This window comes from Phascolarctos cinereus, unplaced genomic scaffold (assembly GCF_003287225.1).
Source record: "Phascolarctos cinereus isolate Bilbo 61053 unplaced genomic scaffold, phaCin_HiC Scaffold_3;HRSCAF=262, whole genome shotgun sequence".
NCBI classification, from domain to species: Eukaryota; Metazoa; Chordata; class Mammalia; order Diprotodontia; family Phascolarctidae; genus Phascolarctos; species Phascolarctos cinereus.
This window is the reverse complement of record NW_027555736.1, coordinates 220262939-220282197: the sequence shown is the minus strand read 5'-3', so window position 1 is coordinate 220282197 and position 19259 is coordinate 220262939. Positions and strand designations below refer to the sequence as shown.

The 19259-nt window shown below is 35.8% G+C and overlaps 1 protein-coding gene and 1 non-coding gene across 2 annotated transcripts in view; both read right to left on the bottom strand.

The window, feature by feature from the left end:
• CEP128 (centrosomal protein 128) overlaps positions 1-19259 on the bottom strand; it is a 507255-nt gene that overhangs the window by 35348 nt on the left and 452648 nt on the right. The window contains 1 exon segment of the mRNA XM_020976328.2: positions 5281-5358. Coding sequence (XP_020831987.1) covers positions 5281-5358 — 78 coding nt within the window.
• On the bottom strand, positions 7469-7580 carry LOC144456485 (U6 spliceosomal RNA). Its single transcript, XR_013485569.1, has one exon. It is a non-coding gene; the product is annotated as a U6 spliceosomal RNA (small nuclear RNA).

Sequence of the window (19259 nt, the reverse complement as noted above, 5' to 3'; positions counted from 1 at the left end):
ACATGCATACAATGTGGTGGCTTGCAATATTACAAAAGACTGAGCGGCTCTGAGATGACTTAGGGTCTCTATACACACATATATGTGCTAAGGTAAAAATGACTTATGATTTGTTGTTCAGAGGAGCATAGACTTAGAACTAAAAGAGACACTTGGGGCCTTTGAGTCCAACCTGAGGAAACTGAGGCAAACAGAGGCTAAGTGTTTGGCTCAGAGTCACACAGTAAGTCTGAGGCAGGATTTGAACCATGCCCTTCTTAACTCCAAGTCCAGCACCCAGTCTACCACATCATGCTAAAGTGTCACCCACATTGCAGGTGGAATATATTCTGTAAGTTAGGATAAAGGCATCTCTAGACAAAGACTCTAAAGTTTCCCAGTTTACCCTGCTGAGTCAATGCACCGGAATAATAACAAAGGAATGAGAGATGGGATCCATGCCCTGAGAGAGAGTAGAATGAATGACACCAGGACTCTGATTTACTCAAAGGTTAGGTATGCCTTGACTTGATGGGAACTTGTGTGGGTAGGATAAATAGGGGAATGCTTTTGGGGGGCGGCAGGGAGAAGTATTGCTACTAATACTATTGACTTAACTAATGGACCAGCTTTTCCCTAGTCCCATGAACTCCTGGGACCTTCCTAGACAAAATCAGTTCTTACCCAGCAATAATCTAATGCCCAAATGATGGCATAAGCTTGTTTCAATCTCCAACCACAATTCTGTAAGCTCCTTCCACATCCCTACCCCACCATTTCCCATCATATCTTTTTTTCTATTCCATGGGGAACTTCTCCTACCCAAACATTTGTTGGAGCCATTTGGATGGAAGCTGTAATTATGAAAAAAGAACGATGCTCAAAAATTAAAAAGGAAAATAAAGGCCATTACTTTCAATTTTTTGATTCTGTGACTATAGTCATCTAGTTGATGCTGAAAAGAATCCACAAGTTCTTTGTACTTAGCATCTCTTCCTTCAATCACATCCCTTGGACAACAAAAATCCTGGAAATACAGCAAAAGGTCTAAACTGTTTTGGATGATAATAACTAGCTCATGGAAGAAAAATAAGAACCTAAAAACACAACAAAAGTACATTTATGAAACAGAAAATACTTATCATGAGCACTTGCACCTAGAAGAAAACCTTATTCTGCTATGAAAAAAAAAGGAGGAATGAAATTATCACCTTGGATGTCACTGTGGAAAAGAAAATAGGCATTACTCGCCTCATACCTATCTTCTCTAGAGATAATCACTTTTCAGTGCCCCTTGTCATCTTCCAAATGTAAAAACAAAATGTTTCCAGTCTTAAATCTAGTAATGATTTATCCAAAGGTGATTAACAATACTAAAGCATTTGGCATATACCCTTGCTATTTTTTCAAATAATACTCTGGCATTATGGTGATTATCCTTGTGAGAGATTTAAAACAACAGTAACAAAAGATCCAGAACTACGATGATCTCATTGCTGTAGGCAACTCCCAATGTTCAAACTCAGTCTAACAATGTTCTGGAATTTATTTAGGGAATTGCTTGGTAAGTTATTGCAAGGTTAAGTGATTTGCCAGGGTAACATGGTTAGTATGTGTCTGAGGGCAGATTTAAAACCAGGTCTTCCTGATTCCAAGGCAGGACCCTCTACCCATTCTATTCTCTTAACATTCATTGAGCAGAAGAAAAAAAAAAAGAAAAGAAAAAAAAAAACAACAACAACCCTTTACTCTTTTGGGTTAGATCTGTGATGTCATTGGGATAGGCAACTTTCATTGAGGAAATTTCCTTATAACAAAGCAGATATGTACTGGCCCTGCAACTTATAATCTTAGAGTTGCCTGCTGAAATGCGAGAAACTGCTATAATGTTTCTAGCTTATTTTTTCAACCTCACTGGGCTGTTTTGAGGATCAAATTAGATAATATTACTCAAGGTGTTTTGTAAGAGTAAAGCATCATATTACTGTATACTATATTTCATGGATACAATAAGCATTGGGTGATACTGTTAATTGAGTGACTTCAAGGGAGTTTTTTCTGCCTACATTTGTTTGGACATAACATAGGAAACTCCATTAAACTTCAGAGGATTAGAAATTTACAACTTGAATAAAAAGAAGACAAATGATTCTAGAAGCTAGAAAGAACAATTACTGATATAATGATCAAAGTTTTCTACATTGGATTGCAGAATCATATAATTTTTTTTCTTTACTTATAAATCAAATTTAATGACCTTTCAGACCACTAAGTCTGACTCATTTTCAGATGAATCAAACCCAATATTTAAAGTTTAGGAGCATAGCATATTATTTTTTTTAAGTAGTAGGTTTTAATTAAAATAATAGTACTGGAAGAGATCTCTAGGTTAACTATCCCAATATCCTCATTATTAAAATGCAGAAACTGAGAATAGGGGAGGGGAAGTGATTTACCCAAAGTCACAAAGCTGTCAGTGGCAGAGCTGAGATTATAGCCCATGAGTTAACTGGCTTCTTGATCTTTTCTCTTTCCATTACACTACAGTTCAGGTCTCTTTATTCCAAATCTAGTTTGCTCTTTCCATACCACTCTGTCTCTATTTTTCTCTTTGTCTGTGTCTCTCTCTCATCATATTAGACGCAGATTATATTTTAAGCCCCTTAGCACTGGCTAAGGAATAAACTATATATTTTAATATATAATTTGATTGAACACGAAATAGTTATTATCAGACACATATGTGCCCGTGTGCATACAAATTTCTTTCAGCCTGTGTGGGGTGGGGTGGGGGAAGGGAAAATAGCACATATTTATTTTTATTGAAACAAGGTCGCTTCAAACTTCATGTCACTTCACTTTGAAAGAAGTAGTTAGGTGTCTAATCCCAATTCTACACTAAGGGCAATGCCATGTAGCAGAAAGAGCATGAAACAGAGTTTTAGTACCAGCCTCATCTGTAAAATGGGGACAATAATTCTTACACTGACTGCCATATTGGGCTGTTGTAAAGATCCAGTGTGATAACATATATAAAGACCTTTGTAACTATAAAGTACTATACACATGGAAGGCATTACTATAATTGCCCTCACAACTTGACATATTTTAGTAGTAAGCTATAGCCATAAGGTGCCAAAAGAACGAGTTAGCTTTCATGATACCAACCAACCAGTTGAAAAATTGTTTTTCCCTTTTTCAATAAAATTAAACTTTCTGGGCATTGTATGGATATAACTTTGAGAATGTACATATGTGTGTGTGTGTGTGTGTGTATACATACATACACACACATACATATACATATATATATATATATATATATATATATATATATATATATATATATATGTATATGTATATATATATATGAAATTTTACTGTACTTTAGAACCCTCTAGCTCAAAGCTGGAACAACTAGGTAGTACGGTAGATAAAGAAAGACTCATTTGCCTGAGTTAAAATCCGGTCTGAGACTCTTACTAGCTGTGTGACCCTGGATAAATCACTTAACCCTGTTTGCCTTAGTTTTGTCATCTGTAAAATGAGCTGGAGAAGGAAATGACAAACCCCTCCAGTGTCTTTAATAAGAAAATCCCAAACAGGGTCACAAAGAGCTGAACAAGACTGAAAAACAACTGAATAATAAAAAGTTCAAAGCTTTTAACTCTACTGGCTGAAATTAGAAAATGAGAATCCTAACCCTGAATAATATGTTTTATAGTATTATAGACCTGAGCAATGTTTGCACATGAATATTTGTGTGTAAATGAATAAAACATCCATGTAGACAGTCTCATTTCCCATAAGCAATGCTCAGTAACAATTTTTGGGAATAGTAAAAGAATGTTGCTGCTGTTTACATTCTTAAATTGGGTTTAGTGTAGACTTCTAGAGAAGAGTAAGTTGATGAAATTGTTGTTCAAACTTATTTTAAAAGTTATGAGATATACACACACACACACCTAAATAAAATATCTAATTAACATTCAAGTCAAGGGTTATGTGTCTCCAACACCTTGTCTTGTTGATTGTCCTTGGGTCTCAAAATCATCTTCTAACAGTTGAGGAGGAAAAAAGAGGAGAAGTATAGTTCTAAAAAGCTACCTGTCACTGCCTGTGGGCCTGGTAGGAGTTAGATTGAAAATAAATCTATACTGATGAGAGGTCTATATTCACTTTACAAGGATTTGTATATTTAAGATATATAATCAAAAGAAGAGAAACACAAGAAACTGATTTAAATCTAAGATTTAGTACTATTTTTAACACCCCAGATCCTATTCAAAGTTGATTAGTTCCTGAAATAATAAGAGGCCTAATCTAAAGGTGGTTTCACTATAGCATGATCCTTGGAGACAGTATTATATTGGGATTCTGATAATTTTATAAGAGAGGGTTCAGGCTTATTTCCCTTCTATTGTCTCCTCAAATACTTACTCAGAGTTCAAGAGTCCTTAAACAATGTCATTCTGTTTTCATGGGTTTCACTTCCAATGGCAAAAGATGCAAAAGAAAATATTGTCCTCCATTGTGAATCTTGGCAAACACCCATTGTCAAATAATCACAAAATAGCTATCATTACTGTTACATATGTGGACATAAGACATTAAAAAGAAATTGTATAGACTAGGGACTTAAGGATGATTGAAAGGATTATCCTCTTTATATCACTCTTCTTTAATTATCTTTTAACCAATGTTAATAGATAAATATACACAAATAATTGACTTCACAATTAAAAGCTTTGTGGTCAGAGTCTTATCAATAAGTGGCACGGGACATATGAAATCCTAGGTCCTAAGTGCATCTCATTTCACAGAGCATACTACAGGGAAACCCTAGACATCAGATAACTAAAACAAAGAATAGCTTGCCTATCTGTAATTAAAAATGTCAACTTGGAAATTATCATCAGTATTCAAAAAGGCACCTGTTGTAATAATAACTTGTAACCAACTCATGCTATCTGGGCTCAGAAAATTCTCAGTGAATCTGACCCTGAAAGCTAAATCAACTATTATGGTAGAATACATATTTTTCTAGGGCTATTTTATTAAAATTCTAATTCTTAATCAATGACTCATGCATGTCTTTTTTAAAAAAAACTTAATAAGAAGCACAGTTAAAGTATGACTACTGGAGGCTAAATTTCATTATCTCTGTTCCCCAGGTCTCTTGGTTCCTCCCTTCCCCCACATCCTTCCATCCCTCCCCAAATCTGTTCTGCACATCAGGAAGATGTCAAGTATTTTTATCTGGGTGAAAAGACTGAAAGAGACAAGTCAAGACTTTCTTACTCCAAAGTCTTTGAAATCTTCTAGGAGGCTCAGTTTTTCTGGAACAGACTCCAGATGGTCCAACGCCACTCGGGTACTCTGAAAAATAAAACATAAGGAAACCAAACATAAAAATTTGATCAATGCTTTTCAAGTCCCAAGTAGTAATATCAGCTGTACCACTGTCAATGAGGGATGTATCCTGTTATACTCACAGAGGTAGATGTGAAGCGCATTAAAAGCAACTATTATCTACATATAATATGTATAGTAATTCTTTATACCAGAAGAAATAACTTCCTTTCCCTCAGTTTCCAAAATGAATTTACATGACTGTCATCGATACAGAGACTCTCTTTTTGCTTGTATACCACAACAAATTCTATAGAGCATTTCATATGAATATTAATTTACAAACCTGCAATCACAGTTGACCAACATAAATAAACGAAAAGCTATCATTGAGAAAGAGATGAGTTTGCAGTTACTTATTCCCAGAGCTCATTACAGGTTCTTTAAGTATCAAATGTTGCCATTAGAAAGAGGTCGTTCTCATCAATTCTTTGTGCTAAGATGTCAGTGCTATGACAGGAACTCAAAAACAAAATCAGAAAAAGAAAGCTTTCCAAAATTAAATACTAAGGAATTATGTAACTAACAAAATCAATGGTAGTATATAAAATCTTCCATTTTTCCACAGCATTAGGGTTCAAATCTCACAAAGTTCTGAATGACTTGGAAAAGAATTATCTGAAAGTCACTTCAAAGTTAATATACAGTAATGTGTAGAATATGCCTTAAAATTTTTCAATAAATAAATAGCAACACTACTGAAAATTAAACAGGTAAGTGAGAATCTAATCTGTAAAAAGATATTTATGTCAGATTAGACACAAAGTAGCTAGCTGGTATAGTGGAGAGTGTGCTGGAATTGGAGTGAAGAAGACCAGAGTTCAAACACTGCCTGAAGACACTTACTAGCTGGGTGACTCTGGGCAAGCCACTTATCCTCTCTTAGCTTCAGTTTCTTGATCTGTAAAATCGAGGTAATAATAGCACCTAACTTCCAGGGTTGCTGTGAGGATCAGGTGGGATAATATATGCAAGATGCTTTGCAAACTTCCAAGTACTACATAAGTGTCAGTTATTATTATTAGCCATTATGTTACGGTTCATTCACAGTCAGATTGGCTCCTACCCAAGGGCCCCTTTCTAAAGTCTGAATACAAGTATTTTTTGGAGGTTCGATCTTTTATTTATTCTAATTAACTAACATTGGAGGGAACTTGACACATGTATTACTATTAATGCTATTCCAACTATTTAGAAAAGCACTAATGATTTCTGGATTTGCACAGGCTCTACCTACTGGGCAGATTCCTGAATGTGCTCTGTCACATAACATACTGATAGATGAGTGAGGCTAAACTGTTCAGAATTCAACAGTAATACCATGTATGCTATATTTAGATGATTGATAAAAACTGTGGGTTTTCTTAAGTGTTATATTTACATGTGAAAGATGCAAGATGGGTCTGAAAACAGAATTCAAGCGGTTAACAACACAGTGCTCATAAATGGAGGAGGCCTACAACTTGAAAGCACTGAAATCTCTTTCCTCATCCTACTCTTTCTCCTCAGCACAAAAGTGACTCTGAAATCTGGGGAAGTACTCTAGAGCACATCCAAAACTCCTTTTACTCAGAGTAAGGGTAAAAGTATCCTGCCCCTTTCTCTACTATAATAACTATGCACGTTAAACAAGCATTTTTTTCTACAACATTTTCAATTCATTGGATGAAAGGATATAAAAATTTATATATCTATTGTTTCCACATGCTGCTGCTGCTGCTGCTCTGTGTGTGTGTGTGTGTGTGTGTGTGTGTGTGTGTGTGTGTGTGAGATATTTTGTTTGGGGCCTATATATTCAAGTAATTGCATTTTCTCGTGAACCTTAAAAACCTCCCCAGCCCCTTCTCTATTAAATCTATTTATTCATCTCTGTGTCTACAACTGACTTTCAGGCTTACTATTTGCTTCAGTTATAACATTTATCCAACTTTTCTTATACCCATGCATCCTCAATTCCTACATACTCTTCAATCCAGTGATAGTGGCCACCTTGCTATTCCTCGACACTCCATCTCCTAACTCTATACCTTTTCTTTCTTTCTCTTTTTTTTTCCTTCCTTCTTTCCTTCCTTCCTTTCCATATATGGAAGGCTTCATGAATCTGTGTATCATCCTTGAACACAGGCTATCTTATAATCTCCTTTGTATCATTCCAATTTTAGTATATGTACTACTGAAGCTGGCAGGACTTTGGGCATTTTTAACTGGCTGTCCTCCATTTCTGGAATGTTCTCTCTTCTCATCTCTGTCTCCTGGTTTCCAACAAGTCCAAGCTAAATTCCCACCTTGTACAGGAAGTCTTTCCCAATCCCTCTTAATTCTAGTGCCCTCCTTCTATGGACTATCTCCAATTACTTCTGTATATAGTTTACTCATACATCATTTTTACATATTGTCTCCCTCATTAGACTGTGACCTCATTGAGAACAGTAATGTCTTTTACTTTTCTTTCTATTCATAGGCTTAGACACTTAATGTTTTTGACTATTTTATGTACTATTTCTAAATATTTTTGCATTTTCAAAACTAGTACAAATTCATTTTTAGTCATCACTCTATTTTAATCAATCTGCCCATTGCAGGGGTGGGGAACTTACAGCCTTGAGGCCACATGTGGCCCTCCAGGTCCTCAAGTGCAGCCTTTTGACTGAATCCAAATTTTACAGAACAAATCCTTTTATTAAGGGGATTTGTTCTGTGAAGTTTGGCTTCACAGAAGCCAAATGCTATAGAGAGATATTATCTCCCTCTCCATACCCTCCTATATGTATATGTATGTATGTGTATATGCATGTGTGTGTATATGTGTGTATATATGTATATATATATATATGTATATATACATATACATATATATATATACACACACACACATTTCTGTATATATTTCAGTCTCAGATCTTACCATTAGGCAATATTTCTTGGAGGAAATTCGCTTTTCATTGTATTTTTAGGGTGTTCATACAACTTTGGTCTCTAATCTAAAGGTAGACATTTAAGTCCTACACTCTAATTTTTTAATTAGAGTTGGTCATGGGATCTTGAACTTAGTTTAAGGCTATATCTTGAACTATCTATCTATCTATCTATCTATCTATCTATCTATCTATCTATCCCTTTCTTTAAGGAGCTTCTCTTTGAGCCAGGGACACAGGACACATAGACATACAAAAGGCATATGAGCACTTGAAATAAATGCTTAACTGAAAATTAATTTAATGAACATGTATACGTAAATGCCAGGGCATCCAAGTAAACTGCAAAGTAGCAGACATGAGCAAAGAAGACAGCACTGCCTAATTTATCAGCATAATCACAATGAAAGTTGTTCTTTCAAGGGATTCCAATCTCAGAGTTCACCATGAGGGTCTATTGGAGCAAATTTGGTTTTTAGTATGATATTTTTAGGGTGTTTAACTATACAACTCTGACCTATAACCTGAGGACAGACACATCTGAGTTCTAAACTTTAATTTTAATTAGAGTTTGGCATGGAGTCTCGGGCTTAGATTAAGTCTTGATCAAACCTCATGCAAGTCTCAAAGAGTGCTCCAGAAAAAATATCCATTAGGAACTGAGTAAAGTCTGAAATTAGTGAGTTGTTGAAATTCACAGGTGCTATAATGATTTGTATATATTAGCTCACCTGGCAGGCTTCCTAATGCAGATTCAGAGAATACCATAAAACTAGACATGGGTATATTTCTATAAACTCTTCTGCTCATACTTGTTTGAAGATTCTCTTGGAAAAAACCAAAAACAACTAAGAAATTCATTTCAAGAAAAGGCAAGTGCTTGTCTTTAAAAAAAAAAGTCTACAAATAGACTAGCCCAGTAATCCACAAGTATGTTTAATGGTTTATTTAAGATAGTTCCCTTTCATATAATATCACAAGATAGTTTCTCATTAAAAGTGAAAATAAAGAAAAGGAGTGGAGAAATGGGCTTATGACTTACAACATTTGGTTAATGTAACTACTTAGATGTTCTAAGGGCTGAAGTTCTCAGGTTAGAAGAGGAAACAAAAATATCCAATTCTGAACCTTCTGGCTATAAAACAGGAAACAAGACTCCAAATTTAGTGCTTTAAAAAAATTAGTGATGAAGTTCACACTGTTACATATTTGGTAGAGAAAATGGCATGAAAATTAGGGCTTTTATATGCTCAGGGTGGAGGACTTTATAGACTAGAACATTAAACAGAATTCTTATATTACTCATGCTTTCAGGGAGGCATTGGTCCAGATGACCTCTGGGAGCCCTTTCAATTTAAAAATTCTTTGAAAACTAATTTCTTTTCATGTTTACTTTTGATATGGAGTCAACATGAACCCCAGGGAAAAAATAAATAGCTGGGAACCGGTGTATAGCAATCCATGGAGACCTATATACAAAAAAAAAATCTCATTAATCTGTGCCTATGTAGACACAGTTAAATATCTAACTTTAGTTAAGTACTCCAGGTATTGAAAAACCCATATGGTGATGACACTTCTGGAAGTGGATCTCTTACCTGACCTCTCTGTGGACATTAAAGCTGTTGTATTATAGAGAAAAAGAACGTCATTACATCATGAAGCGGGCAGTTAGGTAGTGTAGTGGATAAAGGGCCGGGCCTGGAGTCAGAAAGAGTTACCTTACTGAGTTCAAATCTGACCTCAGACACTTACTAGCTATGAGACCCTGGGCAAGTCACTTAACCCTGTTTGTCTCAGTTCCTCATCTGTAAAATGAGCTCTAGAAGAAAATGGCAAACCACTCCAGAATCTTTGCCCCGACCCCCCAAAAATGGCTGCACAGCAAACACCATTAAGTGTGGCGGACCTGCCACCAGGCCTCTTGAAAGCAATTTCTATTTATCAGAGGAAATTAAATTTTAAAATCTTCTCAGAATACTCATTTTAAATCTTTTTCTCCTCTTTTTTCTCTTCATATCTTGTATATTTCCCTTTTCTTCATCAAATATAGTATGATTTTATAACAACACAATTTTAATTATATCCTAATCTCTAGTTTAACCCTTCACTAAGTCCGCTCTTTACCCAAGGTTTTTTGTTTGTTTTTTCATATTCATTCCTGCCAATGACAGCCCATATTCTAAAATTATTGCTATTCATGTTCAGGAAGCAGTCTCAGATGAAGATGATAATAATCAATGACATTTGTACCATACCCTAAGGCTTGAAAAGCATTTGATATTGTATTCTGTTATTCAATTCTCACGATGATCCTGTGAGTTAGTAGTAACACATATGCCGTATTCCAAAAGTCTTAGGGAAGTTTTAAGCTATTAAAGTTAATTATTCTCACCATTTTACAAATTATCATCTTCACTTTACATATGAAGAAACTGAAGCTTAGAGAGGTTAAGGAGACTTGTCCAGGGTTACATAGCTATTGAGTTTCTAGAGTTGGAGTGCAACCAATGTCTTTCTGACTCCAAATTCAGCACTGGTGATGGAGTGTTCACACTTTCAACTAGGCTTCTTTAGATAAGTATAGCAGCTGAAAAAATGAATAACTACAAACAAGTTTGTCTTTCCACCATTCATTTTCTCCATGTTAATTTATTCTTGGTAAAAAAGACAGTTCAATATATGTACTATTTCCATTGAGCCTTTAAATTCCTACAGGAATACATAATAACTCATTGAGTATCTCCAAGTAGGCAGACAGTGGCTACCTCTAAGCTTGAGCAGCTCTAGCCTAATTTGGTCAGTGTGTCTTAGCTTTACATTAAAACCTGAGAAGGATTTGGTATTTTTTACTTTATTTTTAAAAGCAAACACATGGTACAGGAGGTAGGCATATCTGTCAGCAATGACAGAAAAGCAGCTGCCAGACTCATTATTTTAAAGTTGTCAACATAAACCAAACTGCTACAGAGCCCAGCAATTTCAGAGGAGGTATAACATGATTTTTCCCTTAGACTCTTCTTGTGCCCAGATTGTAGCAAAGTGAATAAATATAACATGGCAGTGTAAAAAGTAGCAGTTTGGAATTAGAGTAAAGTATACTGGAAATCTTTGCTTTTTTTGCCTTTTATATAGAAAGTCAAAACGATCACTGTGATCATGGATGTTTTTGAAAAGCACATTTCTCTTTGCCAGCGGAGAAATGTTCATAAGTTTCATTTCCCATTACCACATCATGTTACTCAGTGTTATTGAAATCAACTATGTCCAGAGGTTTAAGTCTGAGAAGAAAAGTCAAGAGTTTATTAATTTTTTAAAAAATTTATTCGTGTATTTTAAAATACTATGCAGATATTAAGTAAGCAAAGATCTGGACTGATTTAGTTATTTTTAAGTTTCAAAATGCATTTGAGTTTAATTTGGAAAGAGATCAGATGCAAAACTTCCCTGACAAATGATGGAAAGGTGGTGAAGGGACCTGAGTAAACACATCTCCAGGGAGGACAGGGATGAGGTCATTAAGAGAATATACTGTAAACCTTTTTTAGTTAATGCTGATTTAAGTACAACACAGCTGAATCAGCTCCACAGGGCCTTATTTTCACCCAAACTATGCAACACACTTGCTGGAGTCAAGCCAAGCATTCATTGCGAACAGGTTGGCAAACCAGTATTGTGGGTACATGTTCCCTAATATTACTTCAGTGCCCAAAGTGAATTACCAGTGTTGCCTTTTGTATTTTGGGTCTGTGAAAGAATGGGGATCTAAAAGGCTATCTTCCATTTAGAAGATGAGAATAAGAATGATATGAAGTATATATATATATATATATATATATATATTTAATGTTGCTAAAAATAAAAGACCAACTAACAAACTGATAAGACATCAGAATGTATAAAAAGGATTTCAAACAATAAAACATTGGAACTGTTCCTTTTAGACTGAAGTCCAGAAGAAATGTCTAAATAATAGAATTAGTCTTCTGAGGACACAATATTTCTCATTCAGACTGTTTCCTCAAGAAAGGGACTGAATATCAAATTCAAGAATGCTTGTTATTCATAAAATGAGGGGGTTGATAGATGGCCATTAAGGTGACTTTGTACTGTACTCTAAATTTATGATCCTATGGTCTAATGAATTAAGTGAGAGATAGCATGAAATATTACACTAAGCAAGGAGAAAAGGTTGAATAAAATAGGCCTTCGTAGCTATTATTCAATTCAAAAAACATTCAGTAAGTGCTAACTATGTGTAAGGCACCTCAACAGATTCTGGTGATACAAAAACAAAAAAAGGAAAGAGAGCCTTTCCCCACTCAGAAACTTAGATCCTACTAAATGGATTAGTCCCATTTGGGAAATTATTTAATATTTTCATATAGATACATAGAATCTGCCAGAACTGAAGGGACTCCTGTTCAATAAGGACTGGCTTAGAGTAGCCCTAAGGTTCTTTTCAGTTCTGTGTAATCCTATAAACTGAAAAACAGATTCCAACTATCACCTTAAGTGAGAGGCAAATAAATCACAGATCACACACAAATCAGGATTTTAATTTCAAACTGTTGTTTGAACAGATTGTTTTTCAATAATGGAACTGTTTGTTTAAATTCTATGATGCATCTGGAAAGTTATTTTTAATTAAAAAAAACCAGTGGGGTGAGGGAGATTGGGAAGGACAGGATGAACACAAAGATGAGTTTTGGGATATTGTGAGGAGTTTGTCCACTTTGAGGGTTCTATCCCTGTCACTTTAAGAATTTCTTTCGCCTTTCTGACTCTTCTTCTATACTTGCTTCCACTAAGAGAAGAGAAAGAGCAGCAATATGAAGGAAATTTTTCTATTTCTGTTGAGTGTACCACTATACATGTAGTTAGTTAGCCAAGTCAGTTACTTCAGACACACTGAGGCAACTAGGTAGCATAGCGAATATGTGCTGGGTGTTTAAATTCTGCCTTACATACTTACCAGCTAGGTGACCCAACACAAGTCACTTAATCTCCCCTAGCCTCATTTTTCTTAAGTGTAAAACAGAGATAGCAATAGCATCTATCTCGCAGGGTTGTGATTATGAATGCATAATACTTTGCACAGTTTAGAATGCAATCTAAATGCTAGCTTTGTTATCCTCCCCCACTGTTTTAAAAATAATCAATTGTTTTATAGGAAGGGAAGGGAAGAGAAGAGAAGGGAAAGGGAGTTCTTTGGAACAGCAGTTGGTCATTGTGTTGATTAGTTACTAAGTCTGTAAAGCTGATTATCTGTACAATATTGCTGTTGTAAAAACTTTTCTCCTGCTTCTGCTCACCTCACTTTATATCAATTCACACAAGTCTGATCAGGTTTTTTTCTGAAGTCATCCTTTCATCATTTCTTGCAGCACAATAGTGTTCCATGACATTAATATGATATAACTTATTCAGCCTTTCCCCATTTGATGGATATCCCTTCAATTTCCAATTCTTTGTCACCACAAAGAGTTGCTATAACTTTTTTTTTTTGGTACATACACTTTCCCTTTTACTTTGATCTCTTTGGAGTATATATACTTAGGAGCTGTATTACCGAGCCAAAGAATATGCCCAGTTTAATAGCTTTTTGGGTATAGGTCCAGAATGATTAGACTGTTTCATAGCTCCCCTAACAGTGCATAGCACAGTATCTGTTTTCCCGCAGCCTCTCCAACGTGTCATTTTCTTTTTCCTTTTTTTTTTGTCATCTTAGCCAATCTGATGGGTGTGAGGTGGAACCTGAGAGTTACTTTAATTTGCATTTCTCTAATTATTAGTGACTTAAAGCATTTTTCATATAGCTATTGACAGCTTAGATTTCTTCTTCTAAAAACTGTTTATTCAAACATACCATTTGACCATATCAGCTGGATCAACAAATCCCCAAAGAGAACTCATCCCTCCTTGCCCCTGCCCCAAACCCTTCTTTCTTTTTCTTTTTTTTTACCCAAACCCTTCTTTCTAACTTTCTTATTTCTAATGAAGTAACTACTGACCTTCCAATTACCCAGTTATCTCTTTCTCAAACCCCCCATTCTATCAGTTGCCAAACCCTGTCAATTCTACCTGAATAATTTCTTGGATCCACTCCCTTTACTGTAGTCAAGCCATAACCACCCTAATTCAGGTTCTTATCATCTCATTCTTGGACTTTTACCATAGTTTCCTAATAGGCCTAAGATCACCAAACCCTCCTGTAACCGAAATCCATATAGCTGCGAAGGTATATTCCTAAAGTACAAATCTGACCACATCATTCCCCTGCTTAAAAAAGTTCCAGTGACTACCTATTGCCTTAGGAAAAATACAAACTCGTTTGAAATTAAAAGCCCTTTACAATTCTGCTCCAGACTGCCTTTCTAGATTTATTCCATTTTATCTTCCTCTCCAGCCCACTCTCTACCCATTCCTCCCTCCATTTTCTCTAAGTTACAGTCAAACTAGTGTAATTTCTGTTCTTCAAATATGACATTCCAACTTTCATCTGTCTGCCTTTTCACAAAGCTGTCCCCATGCCCAGAAAGTATTATCCTCACCTCCACCTCTCAGAATGAATTCCTTAGCTTCCTTCTAACAAAGCCTTATATGAAGGCTTTTCCTGATCACCCCAGTTGCTGGTGTTTTCCTTGTTACTTTGTTATTTACTTTGAATATATTTTGTACTTATTCATATATGTACATGTTTCTCCTGAAAGAATGTAAGCTCCTGGAGGGCAAGGATTGCTTGATTTTTGCTTCTGTATTTTCAGCATCCATCACACCACAGGTTGATTAATGTCTTTTTATTGGTTGAAATATAAAGTATTATTATTCTCTCTGTATTTTAATTATACTGTAGTGGGATGCGTTATACCATAAGAAATGAGAGTAGATTGATGCCTCCATAGGGGTTTTTTTTATGGTGGCCACTGGTAGCACAATGGATAGAAAGCTGGGTCCAGAGTCAGGAAGACTTAAGTTTAAATCTATCCTCTTATTAGCTAGGTGACCCTGTCACTTAGCCTCTGTTTGCTTCAGCTTCCTCAATAGTAAAATAGAGATAAAAATAGCACCTAATTGTTATCATTATTATTCAGTTGTGTCCAACTCTTTGTGACCCCATGGACCTCTGTTCATGGGGTTTTCTTGACAAAGATACTAGAGTGGTTTGCCATTTCCTTCTCTACCAGCAAACAGAGGTTAACTGACTTGCTCAAGTTCACACAGCTAGGAAGTTTCTGAGGCTGGATTTGAACTCAGGTCCTCCTGATTTTAAGCCTAGTACTCTGCCCACCACACCACCTAGTTGCCTCCAATAGCACCTAGCTCCCAGGGTTATTGTGAGAATTAAATGAGATAATGTTTGAAAAGCACTTGGGATAATATCTGGCACATAATAAATTCTTTACAAATGTTAGCTATTATTAACACAGGATGGTCTAAAAGTCATATTGCTTTAATAGCTGTAATTTATTAGCTGTGTTTTAAAAATAAAATCACTAAGCCTTCCCATAAAGTCTGAAGACAATTCAAAGATAGGGTATTATGGTACAATGACAATTTAGACTCACAATTAAAACAGAGCTGAGCAGAGAGTGGATCCTTTGACTCTTTTCTATGTAGGTAACCAAAAAAGTTATCACTTGTTTTCTCAATTGCTCTGCAACAATTAAAACTCTTTTCTTCTCTTCCCTTTTAAAAAGCCTATTATCAAGTTCTCTTTCCAAGGCTTGTCCACTATGGTATTCTCAGCTGTGCTGTAATGTTCTAAAGGTCATAGCTAAATCTTTCCTTCATTAAATGATCTATCCTAGCTCTAGTCCCACCAAGTAGTAGTTAGTACTCATATATATGTTCTGTGTTTCTGGAAACGCTTTAAAAACTGTAAAACAATCAAGGTGGTATTACTGTGCTCATCCAAATGGGTTTTGCATGGTATACAGTATAGAGAATTCATCTAGAAGTCCAGAGATCTGCATTTAGTTCTTTTCTTGCCACTAACTAGCTGTGCAGACTTTGGGCAAGTAAGTCCTTCTGGGCCTTCATCTCCCAAATGCATGGTTTGGACTAATTCTCTCTGGTCCTTCACTGCCTTAACATCTAAAGAGTCTACAATTTCCCTATTCTTCGATATGTGATGAGTGGCTTGGTTTATTATTTCTTCTTACCACATGCTGTGCCTGGATCTGTCTGCATTTAAAAGGTGTATGAAAGAGACAACAGTTTTCCTGAAGAGAAAGTTAACTGTAGCATAAACAAATAAAGGGGGCCTGGTGGCTAGCAATACTTACAGCCCTGACACGGGGCAGAAAAATTGTTCTCTTGCCTTGGGAAGGACAGCAAAGCTATTGATTTTGGAGGAAAAAAATAATAACAAAATGAAGGCTATATTTGTTTTCTTGGGTGAGGGCCATGTCAAATTAAAAACACTATTTATATGTCACTTTGTGTCTCTGAAAGAAGCATTTCCAAATACAGGCACAGGGTATCCTGTTGATTTTTTCCCTGGTTTAAGCAGCAGTTGAGACAGACACGCTTTCACTCTACCCCCTCTCCTCTTCACCCTCCTCTCTGTTCCACCCCTCTTCCCTCCCCAGACCTACAACTTTAAGGAGGTTTGAGAACTCCAAAGGGGCCAGGTTTTTTCGGAATGCTTTTCTGTCATACTATAGAACTTACTCTTCCCCCAAAGATAAAACAGAAATAAAAGTAAGAGATCAGAAACATGAGGAAATGACACATAGTGAGACAATGAATTCAAAACTTGGCCAGCTCAAAGAAGGGAAGATGTATCTCCTCGCTCCTTTGCAGAGATTGTGGGTCTGGAATGGGTATGAAGCACTGCATACTAGCTTCAGATTTTTTTCAATGTATTAAACAGCTTTCCTGATTTATTTTCTCTTCTTCCTCTTATTCTTTTTAGAAAATGTTTTTGTTATAAGGGATGGATGGCTCTTTGGAAACAGGGTAGGTGACGGTATAGGGAGAAACCTGGGATATGTGAAAACAGAAGATATCTTTAAAAATCTCCAAGAATTAAAAAAAAAAGAAAGAAAGAAAAAGAAAAAACATGGCAGAGCCTCTAAAAATCAATTTGTCTTTGTCTTGGTGAGGTAAAGAATGTTTCTAAATATATGTGAAATTTATTTTAAAAAGAAAAAGAAAAAAGAAAACTGGGAAAGCAAGGAGAATGAGAGGAAAGCATAGGAAACCAAAGTGTTAAACATTGTAATGACTAAGTTACAGAGAAGAACATGAGGAATAAAAGCCTAGTTGACCCATATAGAATCTGACCAAAAATAGTTTGTCATGTGCAATAACCTCTTTGCTGTGGATTAAGTATCATATTTGTATCATTAAGAGCCCTGCCTGCTCTTCTTTATTAAAAGAGATAGGTTTAGCCATGCAGAACAAAAGAGTCAAAAGCATGGTTGGAACACCTGACACAGGGTGCAATTCAGTACGCTAATTATTTCTCAGAAACCAGCAAATGATGTGCCATAATGCCTACGAGTAATCCTGAAGAGAGCAATCATGCCTGTTTGCTCGCTATTTAACAGGGAACAGAGGGTTCAGCACTGATACACCACGCTGATAAAAACTGATAAATGCCAGAAACACCAGTTTTCCTGCCCGAGATAGGGTCCGTGTTAATTTACTTAAAAGCACACTGTTTTGTGTGGTGAACACTATAAATCTTTGGTGTCTCTAAAACAAAGGATTATTTATTTTAAGAGATGTTCTATGTTCTCAATGAGAATGATAAAAACAAATTACTCATTTTCCATTACCCTATACCCAGCACTTTGATGTTGGAAGTGCATGCGAACAGTTAATCCTCCTATGTATGAGTTTCCACTGATTGGCAGTTAGTTAAGTGTTGTCCTGGGGAAGAGATCGAAATAAAAATCAGGCTAGGTCTTTTATTTTTATCATTGTGGCTTTGAGACCAAATGTAAAAATAAATCAAATCAACTCTGTATATACTTTGAAAGTTTGGTTTCATATTTAATAACTTTCAACACACAAAACATACTGGGGGGGGGTTTATGAACAGTACTTCTTTCTTTTCTAAGACAGCTTAAATCAATGCTGGAAGAAGTTTTTAAACTATAGAAAAAGTAAGTTCTCATTCAAGAATAGCCACTAAAGGGTCATATTCAGATATTAAAAATACACACAACTTAAAGTGATAGTGATACATTTTTGCAGGCAATTACTTACAGCCTCACCTCTAAGAAGTAATGTGAAAGGTGACCTGCATTTTTTTTTAAATATAAACTGTTAGGTTGTGTACTGAATAAATAGTAGAGGCCGAGAGGCATAAATTATTTTAAGTGTGTGTGTGTGTGTGTGTGTGTGTGTGTATACATGCATACTTCTAAGGAAAGTCTCTCAGTTCAGGAATTACCCTTTAATTGAGAATCACTATGAAAAGGAGTAGGTGAAAAAAAAATTAGCTGACACAGTGATTCAACAGTCAAGATAGTCTAACATTTGTAACAATCAATTGCTTTTCCCTGTAATTTAAATTGCTAGAAAGTTTTGCTAAGTAGAAACCATGCACTCGTCCAAAGGGACAACAATGAAGCTTTGTGGACTCACTGTTGGCCTGAAACTGAACTGGCCCTTGCCAAAACAATTTAGAACTTTGAACTTGGACACTCAGGCATTTTAACAAATTCAGTAAAATGGCAACTTCTGCAGGGCTTTATTAGACACAAAGAAATTTGAAGTGGCCAAAAAACACATGACTTTGGACATTAAAAAATACTGTACAGAAAACACTAGAAAGCATGTAATGCTCAGGACTTAAATCGGAGAAGATTTCACAAAACCTTAACTTTTGGGATTGTCAGTCAGGAAATATGTCTCAGCTGGCACAAAAAAAAATTCTTTAATAATGAACCCTCATAATAATTACAGGGCACATAAAAACATGAAACACTGAATATC